This window comes from Passer montanus, unplaced genomic scaffold (genome assembly GCF_014805655.1).
Source record: "Passer montanus isolate IOZ18808 unplaced genomic scaffold, ASM1480565v1 scaffold34, whole genome shotgun sequence".
Taxonomy (NCBI): Eukaryota; Metazoa; Chordata; class Aves; order Passeriformes; family Passeridae; genus Passer; species Passer montanus.
The window spans coordinates 6,435,051-6,455,621 of record NW_024368152.1 but is presented as its reverse complement, the minus strand read 5'-3'; the positions used below and the strand labels follow the sequence as shown (position 1 = coordinate 6,455,621).

General features: G+C 38.9%; 1 protein-coding gene across 2 annotated transcripts in view; it reads right to left on the bottom strand.

Moving 5' to 3' along the window:
* Positions 1-2,113: 2,113 nt before the first annotated feature.
* The window catches only part of RNF144A (ring finger protein 144A), a 63,050-nt gene continuing 44,592 nt past the window's right edge, over positions 2,114-20,571 (bottom strand). For both annotated transcript variants that reach the window (XM_039715570.1, XM_039715571.1), the window contains exons 4-9: positions 14,514-14,618; positions 14,254-14,314; positions 13,039-13,246; positions 11,112-11,259; positions 9,791-9,880; positions 2,114-6,876 (exon numbers count right to left, since the gene is read on the bottom strand). In XM_039715570.1, the coding sequence (XP_039571504.1) occupies positions 6,745-6,876; positions 9,791-9,880; positions 11,112-11,259; positions 13,039-13,246; positions 14,254-14,314; positions 14,514-14,618 (744 nt within the window). In that variant the 3' untranslated portion in view covers positions 2,114-6,744. The remainder of the gene's footprint in view (positions 6,877-9,790; positions 9,881-11,111; positions 11,260-13,038; positions 13,247-14,253; positions 14,315-14,513; positions 14,619-20,571) is intronic.

Below are 20,571 nucleotides of genomic sequence, written 5' to 3'. Positions count from 1 at the left end.
ATGACTGCTGTCCTCAGTTTTAGCCATGTAAAAGTTACATGCCTGGACAAGTTTAGACTTCTGCAATCAAAGCATATGATTTGATTGCAGAAAAAGCATCTTCTTAGTTACATGCCTGGACAAGTTTAGACTTCTGCAATCAAAGCATATGGGAAAAAAATACCCCACACCTGAGAAGCAGCTTGAGGCTAAAAAAGGCGATTTGTCTAGACAACAACCTTAGTAAAAGCAGTATAGGATGGGAAGGGAGATGTCCCAAAAACTCAGGAGATGTGTCTTTGCATCAACTACCACCAGTTGAGGCTAGACACACATATGTCAAGACGCCTCATACTTAAGTGATATCAGATACTACAGGTTGAATCTTGGTTCCCAGAGCACAGAATCTGGGTAGCAAAAGCTTCCTTGTACCAAATAACCTTATCTGTCATTCTCAAAATCATTGGTTTCAATATATCGTTCATAAAATAAGTCCTGATATAGATGTAGTGCTGTCAGGTCAAGTACCTATGGCACAAAATCTCTTATGAGGAACTTCCCACCTGATCTTCAAATAAACAAAAAAAACCAAAAAAAACCCAAAAAAACCCCAACAACAACAACAAAAAAAAAAAAAGAAGAAAGGTGCCTTGTGGATGCTGTGGATGCAGTGCTCACAAGCTGATAGTGGCAATTTTTTCTAGCACTGTCCCCCATGTGTGTGTGCGTACACAATACCAATTCCATTAGTACCATTGCAACTACCAGAATGCTAGAAATGGCACAAGGATTTCATGCTATGCAATTCCCTTGTCTCAATCTTTCAGTTCTTACAGGACAGTTAATTACATGATTTTGAGCAGAACTCTTCCATCCAATGCCCAGATACACTTCAGGGGTTTTTCTGGGGCTGCAGCCCCCCCTAACAGAACTTACTAGTATGGATGTGATTCAGCTCTGGCATCTGAATGATCATGGACACTGTTTACTAGAACATGCATGTGCTCTAACTTTGCCACTTGAGAATTCAACTCAAATTTTCTAATTTTAGACAGATGATTGTTACTCCACCTAATTTCTGCAGTGCTTGATTCTCTGATGAAGACTTGCTGTGCAGAAACCCAGTCACACAGCTGAAAGGCACAGGTTAGAAAATCCTTCTATAGCAAGGGAGGCTGAACCTGGTAGAGAAATAGAGGGACTGCCCAGAAGCTAAAGGTCACAAAACCACACAGTTATTGCACATGACTGAGAAGTAATCCTACTCTCCAAGAGAAAACTGTAACACAAAACATCTGTTCATTGGAAGCAACACAATGTGGGAGCAGCAGAAGCAAGCAGAAAGATCATTATTAACAATACCTGCTCCTAGAAGAGGTCAAAACACCTTATGGCTTTTAGACACTGTTTTCTGCCCAATTAATTGAACAAAATATCTAACTTGCTCTTACCTCTATGGAGAAAAAATATGCTCCATGAAAATGAAAGAATTAGTTAGTAGCACCTACTACATGGCCTTTTCTAAAGCTGTCAAGTAGAAAGAACATATATCCATATTCTTTATGCACACCATTTTCTTGAAGAAATTGTGCCTGTGCTCTTTTTACAGGTAAGACAAATTGTATCCTAACAAATGAGAAATAAACTCTGGGAACTAAAGAAAAGTGCAAAGTGCTTGTTGATGGAGTCAAGAACATGAGAATTCATTACCAAGTGTAAGAGATTAAATTATGCTCAGCTATTCAGGAGACTGGGCTTTACTTTTAAGTTTCTCTTCCACACCAACAAGGGGGAGTACCAGCTGCTCACAGACACTTGCACCGGACCTAAACCCACGGAGCAAGAACATACACACACCTCAGAGTGATCCCTGGGGCAGCACGTTCACCTGCCAAGAGCAGCCATCCGTGGACTACAACTGGAGCCGGATTAAGGATCCAGCTGTGCATCAAATTAGTTCTAGAGATATTCAGATTCCCTCTTCTAGTTAAGCTGGGAGATGATGAATCAGAAACCACAATTATGTCCAGAATTGTGGCAGGAGGTCTCCAGGCCACAGGCTGTGCTTTCTCCAAAAGCCTGAGAGGCAGAGAAGCACAGGGAAAAGTCACTATGAAGAATCACAGGAAACACATTCATTTAAAATATCTATTGAAATTACAAATTAAACTCTCCAATATGATTCAAAGTACAAAACACCACATTAAAAGGCATTCAACAGCTCCTTTATACATCACAGTGTTAGTGGCACAAAATGCACTTACATTTCAAATACATCAACAGAACTATTTTTACACTGGTCAAATACATTATTTATACATATGCATGACTTCTTCATGCTTATCCCTATACAAGTTTAAAATACATCATAATAAAATGATCAAGAAAGGTTCAGTTATGTACCATGTACCTGTACCTAATGTTCCTGGAATTCTTGTAAGATATACACAAATCAAAGCAATAATGAAGACCACAGGGCTCTAAACACAAACAGCATGCCTTACTTAGTACAAGTGCATTAGCAATTAAGGGCTGATACAGGCTTTTTTGATGTCCTTAGTATCACTGTCATCAACAACTGTAATTTACTTGTTTTCCTCAGGCTTTTAGATTATGTACATGAAATGTACAAACTTTGGTTTTAAAAAAGCAAACCTGCAAAAAGGTTTATGCATGCTGCACCTCACTGGAATGATAATGGCCTGCATTAAAAATATTTATTCCTATACAGTAAAAGGTCTACAGATGAAATGCACAGAACTTCATTCAAATCTTTCCTGCCCATAACAATTTTTAAAATAAAACACTTCGTATTTTTCTCACCTATGGATATTTTATCCTGTCAGCTCCATAAATGAGAGGTATTCACTAATTTTGATTGTTTTCTGCATGTCAGGAGCTCAGCTGTAAACTGCGAGTTGATTCAGTCTGCTTTTATTTGGGATTTTTGCCTAATTTATGCACCAGAGTATCTGAAGAAAGATCGTGCTTCTTAGTATGTGGGGGAAAGTATCCTAAATTCTTGACATGCTAAAGTCAGTAGTAGGAGGCTTCAGGATGAATGCCAACATGAATAAAACTGAAATATTAACATAAAACTACAGTAATCTTTTATATATAATTGTTTATCATTCACAATCTTTTCAAGAGCCTCAAAACCAATGAATTTGTCCTCACAGCTCTCCTGAGGTAAACACTGGTCCATTCACTTAAAAGATGGTTAAATTGAGATAAAAGGCGGTAAGTGACTTGGCCAATGTCACAGGGCAAAACCCAACACTACCACCATGGAAGATGAAGTGGGCTGTGCTCCTGATCTCTCTCAGGACTGGCTCCAGCCCAGCTAATGGCAAGGCTAGGGAGATGCACAGCCTCTGGAGTGGGTTCACACTCCCGAGATGAGACACCACATGACACCCCAGAAGAACATGCAGATGATGTACTGGTACAAACTCCATTAAACAGCATTTATGAACAGATCATTCACTCAAGAGCTGGACTTGATCCTTGTGGGTCCTTTCAAATCAGAATATTCTATGATTCTGTGTGAATACAAACCCCCTAAATAATAGCATAACCATAAAAATGCAGCAGAAATCATGCTGTGATACTTATTTTTCTGGTGCAAATCCAAAAAGCCATAGCTGCTGTAACAGATTTTAATTTGAAAATACAAAGAAACAAACATTCTTTTTCCCATGGCAGGGGGTTTAAATGTCAGAGCTTAAAATTATGTATTTACAATTGAGTTTTTGGGGTATTAAATGTCACAGTATCAACATAAGCTGTAACATAAAAGCACCTTGATATATCACCATGAAAAGTTGCTACTTTGGAACCAAATCAGCATTAAAAATAATAACAGTAATAATAATAATATTAACAACCATAAAAACAAGCAAAAAAAATCCCCGAGAATACAGATGGAATGACATTTAGCAAACCTGAAAAGACTGGGTATTTGGTAAATATATGTAGGCATATAGTCTATTCCAACAGCTGGGATGTGAAACAAGAACTGTGTCATAAAAATCACCAGTAGCAATTCAAGTATGTTGAGATCAAAGATACACTGACACAGTTTTCTGATTGCATATAATGTTAGCTGTGAGTATCAATTATAAATTATAATTTTAAAATTTCTGTATTTGCAAAGAACTTATCTTTCTTTTTGCTTTTAAATCTGGAAATTCATTAATTCCAACATAGATTATTAACTGGCCGCACAGCACTTTGGAAAAGTCAAGCTTTGCTGTATTTCAACATACGTTCTCTAAGAAAGGCACAGAGAAAATAAACCTCCTCACACCAGGACACTCAATACTGTTCACAGGCCAGTGAATCTCTCCTGTTCACTATGATCCCAGTAGGAGAATTCGTCATCAGTCACAGCCACAATACAGCAAAACCCCTCAGTGCTCCAGCTAGAAATTTAATAACCCATGAAGTCTTTACATCCTATTGTCCAGGTTTTTCTCCAGTCAAACAGGAGTACAGGGCCAGGGAGGAAGGGCCATAGCTCAAGCTAACCTTCAGGAAGCTGTCCTTTGCAGAAGGGTTTCCACTAATTCTAGACAGTGAAGGTATGACTCAGGATAACTCAGGTGCATGGCTTGGGATCCCTCTGGGAAATGGACTGAGCTGATGCCAGAAGGAGAGAAGCAGCTCCCTGCCTGCTGAACTCAGCAGTGCTTCACACATGCCTGGAAGCTGGCAAACAGGGATCAAATGCACTACCAGGCTTCCCTACAGGTATTTTTGAACAATTAAGCAATTTTTAATAACCAAGATAGCCAAAATACTGAAGATACTCAGATAACAAAAGATCTGAACTGTGCATTGCCATAAACAATCTGAAGATATCATGAGTTCAGATTTGCTGGAAACAAGCTATCCTTTTTATTCACATTACAGAGAATGTGAATAACTCATTAAAATCAAACCAAGTAAGTGAATTGCAGACAATCTATGAGAGTTAAAATCTATGGTTTGATACAGTTTGAATTTGGTTAGCACTAAACTTGGAAGATAAGGGAGAAGAATAGTTTTATAAAAAGAAATTGGCCTTTTCAAAATTGTGCCCTACAATATTTTTATTTAACAAATACACAGTGTAAACCAAAAGCCAATAAAGAGTAATTTTTTGATGGCTGAGCTATGAAAACATTCCCAGCCTGTGACAGCAGCCAGAAGCAGATACATTTAAGGATCTTAAGACATTTTCAGTGTAAAGTTATCCTGGCTTCAAGATATTCATCCATGTCAATACATTGCTAATGGCAGAAATAAATGATGAAGAAAAAATGCAATAAAACTTCAGTCCTCAAGCCAATCAAAAGAATGTTTTCCTTCATATTACAGACATACACAAATGCTTCACATTTAATGGCAAGAAGTTATTAGTCAAATTCTTGTTGGCTTTAAAATAGAGCAAAATGTTTTTCAAAACAAAATTTCTAAAGAGAAACCTCAATGATGTAGTATGTTGAATAGCACACTTTACTACCCTGAAAACAGAGCACTGAATTATGAAAAACTATCAAGTGATTAGTTTTCAAATAAAAACTTATTTTGTCACAGTATTGTTATTAGCACAATACACCACATATTATACAATACTATCTCTGAAAATGGGCTAAGTAGTTTATAAATGCAAAGCACAACTTCCACAAATATCCCAGGCATTTTCATATTAACTACATGGATAACCATGATGTATTTTTGTATTTAAAAGGAAAGACTCATTGATAACTCAAAAGTCTGCTAAACAGTAAAGTTAGTCCTGTATTTTTTATTAATTGTCCTAAAGACAGAAGCAAGCTATTCTGAATTTCCAAAATAATTCAATAGCACAGCTATTTACACATTTGGTTTAAATAGGATTTTATATATATATATATCTATGTATCTATAAAAAAGATTAAGATACCTGGATTAAAAGTTACATAGCCCTATAAGTGTAGCAGAACCCTAAACAATAGCAAAAAATAATTCAGAAAAACACTAGTGGTCCAGGGGTAAGCAATACCATCACTGTATTTTTAAAAGAAACTTGATTAAATAGCAGGTTTGTGTCACCACTCAACCTTACAGCTTCATCAATTAATTTTAAAATGTAGCTTTTAATCAAACAAATTTCTTATAAGACTTTATAAAATTTGTGGAAGGCAACAGGACCAACTTTGTCTCTCTGATCCTCCCCAAATTTCAAGAAAGGCATAGGATGGCCTATATGCACCTTACTAATTTTGTTATACTTGGAAAAAATAGGTACTAAAAAGGACTTTGTGATGGCTTTAACAAAATCAGATGCGTAATAAAGTCACACAAAGTAGACTATCAGATTTAAATGACAGTCAACTCAAACATATGCAGGAATAAGACACCAAATTTGGAAGCAAACAGATATGCAGAAGTTTGTAGGCTTTCTCAGCTTGGTTTGCTGATGTCATTCAGTAGAGTCCCCAGTCCACCAGCAGGGCAGCACCAACCTTTTGCATTATTTTTAGCAGTATCATCTCTTAATTTCAGATAGCTACCCTGGTCTGTGGTCTCCCTTTAGCACAAAACTTGCCTTCTATTACTCTCCTTGTCTGTTATCAAGTCATCTGTACAACAGTAGTAACAACAGTTCCTGGAATCAAGACTGTGTCAACAAAAAGCAGAATGGGGCAAGTAAGGCTACAGCAATGTAAGTGCAAGAGGGAAACATAACAGCAACAGTGAAATCAAAACATGTTGTGATGAGTCCAATCTTCTCTCAGTCTAGGTAGGTAGAGGGTCATCATCTCCTTTATTACATTTGCACTTGCAGCACAGAACAAATGGTGTAGCAAGTAGAAGGAAAGGGGAGGCCACCAAAAGTAGAAGACCAAATCCTGCAAAAATGCCTACCACCTGTAAGAGAAAGGGATAGCATTGTATCAGGGACAGCATTGCCTAGATTCTGTGTCTGCTACACCATTGCATCATCTGTGTTCATCAAAAAGACCTCAGCAAATGCCACTGACCTTATCAGAGCCAGAACTCCCCATGTGTATACTACAGTCAGCTCCTGTGACCAGACGTGAGTGAAAGTAGTGTAAATGTTCATGTCTTATGGCTCCTGTCAGAACTGTGCCACAGAACTCTGCTTCACCACACAAGGAGATGCAGATGGCTATTTGCCTTTTTGAATTTTCTTATATCTCAAACAACTAATGAAGCAAATCACTACTTCTTTTCTTGATCAAACCTAAATACTAAATATTGAAATGAAGGCTAAAAAAGACTTCCACTTTCAGGTGCTCCCTTTTTTCTGAAGAAAGCTTCAAGAAGAATTAGTCAAGGTGTTGGAGGTATTCAGAGAGTCTGGGAAGAACCCCACAATGCCCCACCAGCATGCACTCAATCTTGGGAATTTCAATCACAGATTACTAACACCATGGACTATAGGAGGACGCTGCATAGGCAATGGCTTTTTGCAGTCAGACCTGAGCTCATGCTGCTGCTTCAGGGCACATGATCTAACTCTTAGTGCATCTTTTTCATTGACTTTCTCTTTCCCAGCATGAGACTTACTAACTGGTCAGTGTGACAAAGCAGTTAATTTCTACAGAGCTTAAATTTGGAAAATTATTTAAGAAACATTCAAGTTGAGCTTCATCGCCTGAGAAAGTTTCCCATTTGCCACGGGCAACTGTAAGAGTGATGCTGCAATGATATGCCCACAAATTATTTAAGAAAATAATTTAGATTTATTCATATGAGAGTGTCTGTGAATAATTTTGAATAATGATGGCAGGAGTGGAGTGCTAATGCAATAGCAAAACCTCACAGCAGAAGGCAAAATGAAATTAGAGGGCAGCACTCATTAAGGATTCTTCTAGTCAGGGCTAGATACGCCACTTCAATTAGCTGGCAAATATTAAATTAGCCACGGCACAGCACTTTTGCTGGCCCCGGATAACCGGGTGTCACGATCTGGCGCTCGGCTGTGGGGCTGGGCAGCCGCGGGAGATGGCGCTGTGGGACAGCGCTCCAGCGGGACCGGCATCCCGGCTGCTGCTCCCGGCCACGGGGAGCCCCTGCGGCCTCGCCCGAGCCATTCCAGCCCAGCAGCAACCCCTTTTCCAGCTTCAGAGGTGGGCACGTTTCATAACCCATTCTCTTTTTTCGGTGGTGCTGGCAATCTGATGCAACTTCTACAAATCTTTGCATTTGTTTCCCAGAAACTAAAGTTAAATTCTTGTCTTTAAAAAACAGGAGCTGCACCACTGCCACGGTGCTCTTTGCAACCCATACTGAGTGCACTGGTCAGACAGAGCCAAGCTAGAAGCTAGCAATTCCATGGACCAGACTGACTCTGGTAATTAATATAAAACATCTATTTACACCCTCCTTTCAACCTCAATATGCCATCAAAGAAATCAAGTTTCAGTTATTTTGTTTTGCTCTTTTTATTTTTTGGTGTGGTTTTGCATGTGTGTGTATGTGTGTTCTTTTTCTTTAAGTAAAGCTGTCTGCTGACTATTACTTAACTTACTTTTTCCTTGGTTCTTTTTTTTCTGAAGAAATTGCTGCCCTACTAGGCATCAAGCCATTTTCTCTGGCCAAAGCAAATATTTTTTTAAACCCACAAACAACAAACCAAAGACTCACCTCAATTTGCTTTGGATAAATCTAAGAAGAACCTTAACAACTTACTCAAAGCTAACATAAGGAAACAATTGCAGTGTTGATTTGGCTTCAGTGGGTTTAGCAGAATTACATCCTGACTAGTAGTGAATTATCACCTTCTTTCTCAATAATAGCCAGATCAAACATTCCATATATCAAGCATATTTGCACGAACTGCAGTGGCTTAGAACAGATGCTAAATATCAGATTAATCACCTCATACTACAGGTTTAACAAGTAAACTTCTTGTATCCACACACTTCCTGAGATACCATTGGCTAATCCAAGCAAAAGCCAGTCCACAGCTCAAGACACCCAGTGGTGTGGGTGAGAGGGGCAAGATCCTTCTCCTTTTATTTCAGTTTCGCTGTTTATCCAGACTTGATGATTATTCTATAAACTTGGAGTTTATGCTCACACAGAAAGAAATCTCAGCTTCAAGAAAAGTACCTCATCTCAAGCTAAGGTAGGTTTTTCTAGGCACACAGTTAATTTAGAAAGAGATGACTCAGATATGCAGATGTCCCCCTATCTCTGAAGTGACTGTAAAGGCGGTAGATTGGACCAAGTCACACATTAGCATTTATACTGCATGCATCAAAGTGCTGCAGAGAGCTCCTTTATTACTAGCATTCTTGCTGAGTCTAGCAACACTGAATCTAGACTACATAAGGTATTCCCACACTCTCTGCAATTGTCAGTTTGAATCTGTGTTTGAAACTACTGATAAACCTTCAGGGTTCTTTCTATCCAACCAACAGGAAAGAGTCAGATAGAGACCATAGCAAGATAATGTCTGTATTCAGGTTAATTCATTTCCAGTTCTGGATCCAGAGCTAAACATGCCTTGCAGGAAGAGCTTCCTTGTAAATAATACTGACAGTGGCAACCTAGTTTATCCTCCAAGTTCAGTGAGAACAATCTGAACTGGCATTGAACTGGCTCTGCAAACATACCTTTTCTGGTTCTCAGTGGCATTTTGCCAAGGAGAACCTTCTCTAGGAGAACTAATTGTTTACTCCAAGCTACTGCCCTCTTTTTATCTGCTACAAAAATCAGTTACCATTTGGCACAGAATTTATCCTAAGGAGTTAAAATGAGGAACTATGACATTAGCAGGCCTGTAGAGAGCTTTCAAAGATCTGAGCTTTACCTGTGTCCTGTGCCAGATAACAGATGCCCTGGAGTGCCCCAGCTTGTTTCGACAAGGTCCTTTGTCGTAATGTATAAGGAGAAAATCATCCTACAAATATTAAATGAGAAAGTAGGCAATAAACAGAAGTTCAAGTTACAAAACACTATATCCTGACAACTTAAACCCAGGAATCACACAGGAAGATAAAAGCAAGTGGATATGGCCATGTTCAACCTTTCGAAAGTGCTTTGTTTATAGTTAGGTGTCTTCACAAGCAGGTTTGTTTGGTGTGTGTTATAGATATATAACAAATTTTTCTCCCAAGCTGCATATTTAAATGCTAGCATGAAGTATAGCAAGAGAATCCAAGAAGGTAAGCTGACCACTGCATTTATTTTACACACATATAGCAAGGGCAAAGGAAAATCAGTACTTGTGCTGGAGTCTTCCCAAAGCTGGTTCCTTTATCTAGCTGAAGAACAGAATGACAGATTTTTGAGCTATTACATCCCTATCAATTCTGTCAGCCTCTCACAAACCAGACAAGATAGCAGGCCTAGTTCTAAGGCAACACTGCTTTTGCATCTGTGAGAGCGTGCGAGAAGCCTGTGACTTCAGGATTGTTAGTAAAGTATTCAAATGGAACAACCACAAGATTTGAATAGTTGGAGTAGCTCTCAGGAACCTAATTTCCTTTGCTATTGTTAACAAAGTTATAAAGTAAAACTGATGACATGGAAACAGATGTTGTGTATTGTATATACTCTGATCCGTGGGCATGATAACAGGCTGATTTTAAAAAGTATAAACATATGAGAGTAGCAGCTTATAGACCAATAAATTCCTGCTGTTGGGAGAACATTGTATTCTTTCTCCTATGTCAGATCTATTTCTTGTCCCACAGAATACAATGAATGGTAAACAAATTAGACTGCTAGTGACATACCACATCTAGTTTGTTAAACATCCTCAGACTAAGAGCATTGCTAATCTCATACTGTAATGCCTTCAAGAAAGCCAACATTGAAAAGTCAGCAATGGAAAAAAAAAAGCAACACCCTTCCCCATGTTAGGTGCCATGTAAAGATTGTAAACAAATTACTGTCATAAGATTTTACTTTTCAATAATTATTTACTGACTCAGACCAAATGCTAAATTCACACAGGTCAGACAAGTAAAACAGAGGATACAAATCCTATCAAATTCTCAGCACCAGCTCTGGTGTGTTATGGCCAGAAGCTAGTGAGCTATTTATTTAATTGATTAAAGAGACAGCTGGATAGCAAAGCAATGAACTTTTAAGCTTCTGAGAGCCAAGAGTGTGTGGCATGTACTCACATCAAGAGATTCCAGACAGTACCAGCAAAAGGCATGCTTGCAATTCTTACACATCATTTGGGCACAGCCTTCATCTCGTTCAATGTAAACTTTACACTTTGGACAGCGTTTGATTGGAGCATCATCATCTTCCATTTTGAAAACTGAACTGTGGGAGAGAGTGAGAAATTAGTAAAATGCATGATCATGTCAGTTTAGAAAAGAATGTTTAAGAACTGTGCTATGAAGGCAAGCCTGCTTTTTTTGTTTTTAAAAAAAAAGAAATTACTAGAGATTCAGGAGTTCAAGTGATTTTATTATTCCAATATTATGCCTGTACTCTACTTTTCAAATATATCTCTAGAAATAGCTGTTTAATGACTACAGTGTCTACATAAAAGCTAGGATATTTTCTTTACCATGTAAAAACCAGCTTTTTTGTTATGTAATGATACTAACTGATATTAAACAGTTTTCTTCTGTAATGTACCAGATGAGCAGCAGGTAGCTCACACCTAAATATTTTGTACATCTAGATTATTTTCCTTTTCTCTCCTTTCTTTCTCAGATGAAGAAACAATCCCTTGATTGCACAATAACCCCAGATCACATCCCTTTAGACTGGGGTACCAGGGACAGAGAACTTGTCTGTGCCCTCCTTAAGGATCCTCCTAGGAGTTTCCCTCCAATCAAGAACAATAAGGTTTTGCCACATGTTGTTCTTTCAGTTAAACTTTGTCTTTGTTGACAGACTCCTAATAAGCCACTGCTCATGAGTTAGAGTTGCCACTGACTGTTCTTGCACAAGTATGCAAAACCACAGATATCCCCTGATATAATGGGCACAACACAGAGGAATGTTGAAACAGTGGAACAATTTTTATTTCTCTTGTGTAGATTTCTACTATATGGATGTTTTATGCTCACTAAGAACTCAAATGTAAATCCTGCGGCTACTGCCACTGTGAGATACCAGAATGACCGATGGAGAATCAACAATTTGCTGCAAAACAGGACTGATGACTGATTGATTTGCCCAATAGCAGGGTAAAAGGACACACACTAATTATTAACACTAGGGGTGACTGTACTAGAAAAAAATGCTTTGTATACATAAAATGTATATGAAACTCCTAATGCTGCTAACAGGCCCATTATGCTCCAGAATAATGAAAAAACAATTTTTACTTTTACTCGGTGGAGTAAAAAAAAAAAAGCATGGGATAAAAACTAAAAGCAACCAAAATACTAAGCAAAAGTAGATAAAGTTTGTTACCTTGCCATGAAATTTAGCAACCTTCAGTTCTTGTCATGCACACACAAATGCATGTGCCAAAGCTAGTCTATTTGATCAGGAACTCATCATGACAGCATCCTAGCTAGTGATCTGTTACAGCAAAACTTGAAAGAAGACAAGGTACGAGTAACTAAGTCCAAGGTTGGACAGGGCTTTAATGATGTCTTGGAGTGCAACACAATCTTTGAAAAAGCTCAGACATCAAGTGGAACACATGCACAATGGTCTTTCTTCAGTGGCTGCAGTTTACCACCAGAGACCACTTGAAACAGAACTTAAGATCATGTGGCAAATGTGCAGCAGAGGGGATGATTGACAGGGTATCCTAAAAATCACTGTCTGGCATTATGTTAGCGACTCTCACATTGTCCAGGAGAGCAGCAGTAACAAGATCATCTCTCAGGGGAAGCTGATGAGCTGCCTGGATGTCATATTTTCCCCAATGGGGCAAAAGGCCAAAAGCTCAAGCAGCTCTTTTGTGCTTTGCTGGGAATTCTGGCAAAAATTCTGCCAAGAGCTGCTCAGTTTTAGAATACAGCATTAAAAGAACAGGAACAACTAAGTGAAGGAATCAGCTTTAGAACAAAACCTCAGGAAAATGCCTCTTTGAGTTTTTAGCTTCTAAATACTTAATCTTTTGTAATATCTTACCTTGTTTCTCCTGGAAGAAAAGAGATTGGCATGCTCTCTTGACAGCCTTGACCTGGATGCCAATTAGATTTGCAAGCAGAGCAGAACTCAATGTCACACACTTTGCACTGGACCAGCTGAGGGTCCTGTGGGCTTGATTCCTGGAGCTGACAAACTGCCTGGCACGTAGAGGATGGACACCAAGTCCGGCATGGATCCAAAAGCACTTCTGCAAAGGGACATAAAAGAACCAGATTCAAAGGCAGATACAAGATCAGCCTTCCATAACAATGCATTTCAGCTGAGGTTGACTGGCAGGGCATTTGAAGACACAAATTTTCAAAAGGAGCTTTTTCATTTATATGACTCACATTGACACAAATCTGGCCTGCTTTGCAAACAGGCACCAAACCAAAGTGAGTTTCATGAGTCTCAATTAATTGCCAACTTTCATTCACTGAACTAAACTTGTTCTGATAATGAGATGCATTTTTTCAGTTGTATTTGAAATTAAATACCGTGTATACTGTGCAGTTAAACCCACCAGAAAGTGTTTTTACAATATCTTGCCCAGTAGGAACCTATTTCAAGTTGACCTCTATCCTAATGTAACCACATGATTAACAACAGCGTAAGCCACACTTTTATCTCTTTCTTGGATGCTCCTTACAGATAATTAATTTCATGTTTCAAAGCCCAGTGAAGGCAATAAAAACTTACCAATGATTGCAGTGGTTTCTAGATTGACTCCTGCCCCCAGCAAAACTTTACTGTAAATTCTCTATGGCCACACCATTCCACATCTCCACAGGCACACAGTCAGCTTATGTTCTCTTAATGTGTTTGTATCATTACACACATGCTCATTAATTCTGTACCAAATGCTGACCCAGGAGATAATCTTGGCTCTGTGAAACAGGTCAGTATTTCTCTCCAGCCCCTACAATACTAGTAGTCAACTTAAACAGCAAAGCTCAAAATAGAAGTCACTCCCTCAGTTATTTAGGAATGTAATACATAGCAATTTTCTTTCCTTAGTTTATACCCAGAGTGCTGCAGTTCTGGGAATCATGTAGGCAAGAACAGAAGCAATTACTTTTTAGGTTTTGGGGTTTTTCTTTCTGATGACCAACCAATTAACGCACAATGCTACTGCAAGAACATATGCATAGATTCCGATTTATAGGATTGCTCTGGAACAAACCCATTCTCACAGCCTTCAATGGGTAATGTTACCTCTTTCAAACTGTAGTTTCTTATACCTTTGCATGATTTCTGATGCAACCATGCACTCAATCTGTTGAAAAAAGGAAAAGAAGAAAAAATTCCAATTAGGAACAGTAATGATCTAGAAATTTTAAACACACAGAGTATTTAACCTTTGAAGAATTAATAAAAACCTATGTTGTCAACAACGAAGATGTAACATAGAAAGCAGGACAGATTTAAACATCCTGTAAGGAAAAGAAAACACCCTCTTTGCAGGAAGAGTGTACCTCATTTTCTTGCAGATGACCTCGCTTTGGGCAGGCAGCATCAGGGCAGCTGATTGCTGTTTCTAGACCTTCTTTGATCAGAAGTTCCACATACTGTTTTAGGCACTGTAAGAGAGCCAAACACTGAGTTAACTATTCTGCCAAGGTTTAATCACTCAGTATTTTAACAGCTTTAGACTGAAAATCTGAAGAACTTAAACTTTTAAAAAACAGGCACTACTGTGTCTGTTTTACAGCCATGAGCCACATTCATAGCTTTTGCCACAGTTATACCTTTATGTAGAAAACAGAAAGTTCATTTCCTCATCAAAATCATAGAATAATTTGGGTTGAAAAAAACTTCTAAGACCACTTAAACCAAAATTAACCAAATAGTTCTTCATCAATTTAAAATATGCAGCAAATTTAAAAAAATAACAGCAGGGAAAGAACAAATCAAAGAGGATGCAGAGGCAGAAAAAACAATAAAACACCTCCATGATACCATTACATTAACCACACTCTAGAGAAATTTGTGTGACTGGAAGCCACAACATATCTTAGTAAGCAGTAATTCCCCACAGACAGACATCTGTCAAGCATAGTAGAACACAAAGGGAGTTGACTATCTTGACATCTATTCTTGGAAAATAACTATTTGAACTTCATGGTAAAAGAAGTAACTTTTCCACAAAAAGGAAAAATGTGAGAATTAGGACTCCCTGAAGAACTATAGTTTCCATGGGCACCAAATAATAAATATTGGTAATACTAATAATTTTCTCCCCTAGCAACCACAGCATTTTACCCAACTCATAAATGCAAATGCAGCCTCTAGCACAGCAGTGCACAGCATGGCTGTCAACAAAGCAGAGAAGAAATGTGTATATTTTTGACCAAGGGCAAATTAAGATTAAAACTTGTTATTGATGACCAGCAACTCCCTTCCACCTCCATCCTTCCTACATCAAGCTGAGAGCTAATGCATAGGTGTCTATTGGGAAGACGGGAGTGATGAAGAGACCCTGCTCTCTGCTGCTACCATGCAGCTTCTACCAGCCCACTGCTACACAGAAAGAGCAGATGAGGGTCTGCTTCCCAGTGGATGGGGCAGCCTGTGATGTTCTCACCCTGCCTCTGTGCTCAGCTGGCACAAGCAAACTGGAAATAATCACACAATGAGGTCCCTAACTCTGTTTGCAGATGTGTGAATAGTGATGCTAGACCATCAGTAGAGTAAAATGAAGATATGACACCAGCTCAGCATACAGCTGTGTGGGAGGCAAGAAGGATTACACACTCTGCAGCAAACTGGCAAAACAAGGATTTCAGCTACCATTGCTAGACATTGCTAAAGGTATTCAGCTGCTGACTAACCACCAGCCTCGGAAAGCAAAGGGCTGCACTGACTGTGGCAAGGCTGGTGTGCCTAACTTCAGATCAGAGCACAAAACTGCTTCTCCCAAACTGTTCTAGTTGGTTTGGGGGAGGGACGGACACCCCAGGCAGTCCCCGGAGGTCCCCCTTGGCTGTGAGTTCGCTGGTAGCAGCAGGCAGGCAAGGAGGCTCCACATGGCTTTTGAGGGTACTAATTAAATGAGGGTTTATTGGGGGAGGGAAGGGACAGGAGAGGAGGAGAAGGGCCAAGAGGGAGACTGATCTCCCCCGCACAACTTAAGAGGGAAAAATCAAAGTGGGTGCAGAATCAGACTTGTGCCAATGGGTTTACAGATACATGATGGTTCAGGGCAGGACCACAGGCTTAGAATATACCATACATTTTGGAGGGGTGAGACAGAGCATACCATTTAAATAAAATACAACATTACACCAAACTGCTTATTCCTTCACCCTGTGCAATAAAATAGCCCATCAACAAGCACCGTTCAGCCTAACCCTCAGGCATGCGGCTTGTAGCTGTAAAGTTCAGACTTCAAACCTCTTCTCTTTCTCTTCTGCCTCTCCATTTGTCTATACAGCTCCTTTCAGACACCTCTATTAACAAAGTATTTTAGATTTTACCTCTCATAGCTTGATTGCGGCAAAGACTGTACTTCCTGCCCACACAATCTCAGCTGCTCTGGTCCACAGCATTTCTGGTGGCAAGTTGCCACCACCTTGATAGCACGACAAATCATTTCTGCTAGAGCTCCCTTTCTCTGTGTCTCCCACACATTAGGGAAAGCAGGTCAATTTTTTGGAAGAGAAAAACAGAGATCAGATAATTGATATTTATAAAATTTTTAATTGTGCAAAGAAATCCATGTATGACAGACCACACATAGTCTTTGTCTTCCCCAGTAGGGGTTTAATGAGGACAACTGTTTCTTTAGTAGATGCTGACTTGCAGAAGGTTTCCAAGCCTTCACTTGGAGCTCTGCAGGGCAGATGCTGGAACACTTTAGGAGAACCCATATTACTAACCCCAACAGGCTGAGCTCTGCAAGACCCAGACCCCAGGCTGTGTGCCTTGGCAAGCTGTGATTTCAGCTGTAGTGAGGTATTAGTGCTGCTATAATGACACCGCTGGCTCTTCCCTTTCCTCTCCATTTGCAGATGCCAAGTGTGGATTAAAACAAAAATGCATACATTTTTAATGCCAGCACTTAGCACTTATAGAAAGTACTTTTCAAGCTGAATGAGCTTTGCTATCATTAATCATTAATGTGACTAATTCTCCTCCTCAGCCTGTTTAGGACTATTGCCAAAGCCTACTCGATTTGCTTCCCTTTCCTCTCATTTTCCAAGAAACTACACACTTCATTCCTGTCATGAGCAGTGTTCATGGCCTTTCCCTTCCCCTTAATGGGGCATTGGCTGCTGCCTTCTCAAAATCAGCACAACCAAGTGCACTTCTCATGCTTCACCTTCTGAGAAATGCCTCAAGTCCTCAAAATGTTGCTGGAAAATCGGTAGAGGATAAAACACACTATCCACTCAAGACTCCCCTGAGACTTCTTAGGTGGAGAAAGATGAACCCAAAGCAGTTGCAAGAGAATTTGATGCACAGGGTACCTGTGGCTTCTCTTGAGGGCAGGCACAAGACATGCAATTTGTATAAGATTGGCTACAGTACCAGAAATGCAGTAGCATGCAAGCAACAAAACAAAGCAGGATAAGGTATTCAGTCATATACTATGAAAAATTAATTGTAAAACAATTACAAAAAGATGACAAAATTTTGTAAATTTTCTATGCAACTTGATTCAATGCTGGAAGAAATTATTTTCATAGTCCTTCCATTAAGGCAATAAAGTACTCTATAGCATGAACAAAAAAGTGTGAGTGTAGGTTGCCCCAAACAACATTCAAAATGAAGTCTATTACATAACTTTTCTCAGAGAAAACAGCAGCTAAAATTAGATACCTAAGACATGAGATTGGAGTAAGGTTATAAGAGCATACTGACATGTATTAAACTAATATGCTGAGGAACATATTCATTATTCCTCTAAGGGATGTGTGTCAGAAGAGGCCAGTTAGCTCCCCTGAGCACTACTCTTGTATTGTTCCCTGTGCTCACATGCTCCTTGTGCATCCCTGCTCTGTCCCCTTTCCATCCCTGCTGTCCTTTCTGACGCGTGCATAACTTTTTCTGTCACCTGGTAACCTGTGAATCCTGGAGGCATTTTCTGTCCCCATGACAAAGAGCAGAAGCATATCCATTTTTAGGAGTTTTGGCCCAGATCCATTCCGTCACAAAGAAAACTGAGACCCCAATTCAGCAGCAGTTTTACTATAAGCTGCCTATATAAATTGGGAACACGTTTTTCTGTTGCCTCAGAGACAGATGACTAATAAGGGAATGACTTTCTGAAGCTGCCAAGCCCAGTGTAGTATTTAAAGCTCTGCAAGATGTGTTGTATTTCTAACCTCTACACATCAAGGATTGTGCCACACAGGAAGGTATGCACGACCACTGATATGCCATGGCTTTAGAGCTTCATATTTTTTTGTTTAATGTTCTAAAGACCAACATATCCTATATAGGACTCAAAATGCTTTTTTTTTTGCCTAATTTCAAAACCACAACACAATTTTCCTCTCCTGCATTTAGCTTTAACAAACCTGCACAGGCCACAGCAAAATTTTTGGATTTTCTTTTTCTTTTAGAAGAATTCCAGGAATAATCATGCTTAGTTCTGATGTTGGTGCTTTGATTTATTTCTCCTGACATCAAAGCCCAAATAAACCCCACCATAATTCCAAAAAAGGAATCTTGACTTTCACTGTTTACATGGTGGGGGGCGACACTTATCTACCATCTACTTTGACAGAAAAAATGTGTTCACTTGGTGCCTGAGGTCATTTTACAATACAAAATGCAAGTAATTAAAAACACTTGGAGATGATTTGGGAAAGTTATAACTAATTTATTTTTAAGAACATGTTATTGCTACTATTGCAATAGGAATATTGCAAGGAAACAACAACTGCTTTTTCAAGATGTCACCTATTATTTGAGTTAGACAGACAAAAAGATTATCCTGAATGATTTTCTTAACAGCTGATAGGTGGAATTTGTTCAAATTAGTGACTTAGACTTCTGACTACACTAATGCTGTGAAGCAAGTGCCAAATCAAATGGGAAATTTTTAAATCAGTCCATGGATTTGGAAAGGCCAAAAACACATGACAAGAGCAAAGTATATCACTATATCATCTGATTTATTTCTTAAACCTTCAGATGTATTTTAGTGCTGGCACTAGGCCACAGCCATCACCATAAGAAGTGAGCACTACATGCAGAATCATCACATGCTGGTATTGGAAAACAATTTTTAAAAAACCAAAACACATGCACCGATAAAATTAAAAGGGGGGAAAATAAAAAGAAGAAATCTAGCATTTACCAAGTACTAAAAAAGAAAGGGAATTAGTTTTTTACAATGTATTTAGTAGCAATAAATATTAAAGGTAGGCAAAGGCAGTTGCTATTGTGCACAAATATTAACCTTGGAGATAACCCTGCACTTTGGGCAGACAATCACTAGGAATTTACACTGCACTTCAGAAACACAAGGAAGGGCTGACATGCTTTTTCAACAAGGGAGATTTTTTAAAGCCCTAGCTGAAAATATTTTCAAATGGGATAATTATTAACATGTAGACTAAATTGCTGGTCTCAAATTCCATATCATCTGCAAACCAGGATTAGACAAACATCTAAAAATATACATAAATACACACACACATAATTACATAAACTTGCATTCGACCACATGAAGAGTCAGGAAAAGCTGGTTGGTATTTTGTGATCCACATTACAAGTGATATCAGGATAGGTACATGCAAAGATTCCTTGGGGCATTAAATTCTTGGGTAAGATGATTCTTCTGTATGAAGAATATGAAAGGATATTGAGTGAGAAGCACTTATTTTGTGTCTTGTAGCTAAAAATCTACAGTTTGGTCTGTGGGTCACTTTTATGCTAACATAATACTAAGCCAAAGCTCAAAATTCATGTGATGGGGCTACACAGACAACCAAAACTACTACAGCATCAACTCCATTTGGTAGTACTTTTATGCTCTACATACTGGGAATTTTTCTTTACATTGCTTTAAAATGAATTCTAAGAAGGTGATATCTTTTCTTTCCATAAGACAGGGCAATACCAAGGTTATTCTTCTGCTCTGTGCAAATTCCCCATAGCTAATTCTGCAGTCAGTCTGGTGAATAGGTAGAATTTATACTCATAGACAAACTGCCTGTAAATCTTTTGGGTAATATGATGCAATGTCCTATTTTAGGTTCAGATTAAAACAGTGCAGTGATGTAGTGTGCAATCACTGGGGCAGGGGGAGACAGAATGTTTGAAAGTGAGTGAATTTCTTTCACTACAAAGAAAAAATCTGAATGTCTGTGTCTCAGGTGAAGACTAATACTCTTGAAAAAATAGCTCACTTCCTTTTGTCCAAATAGCAAATTCACTCTGAATGTCATTCTCTAGAAATATTTTCCATTTAGACAAACCTGAAAAATTTCAAGAAGAAAAACTCCCCTAAAACAAGCAGCCTGCATCTGGGGTGTTCTCTGAAGAAGGAAGAATGATACAAGGCTAGAACCTTCCCTATTC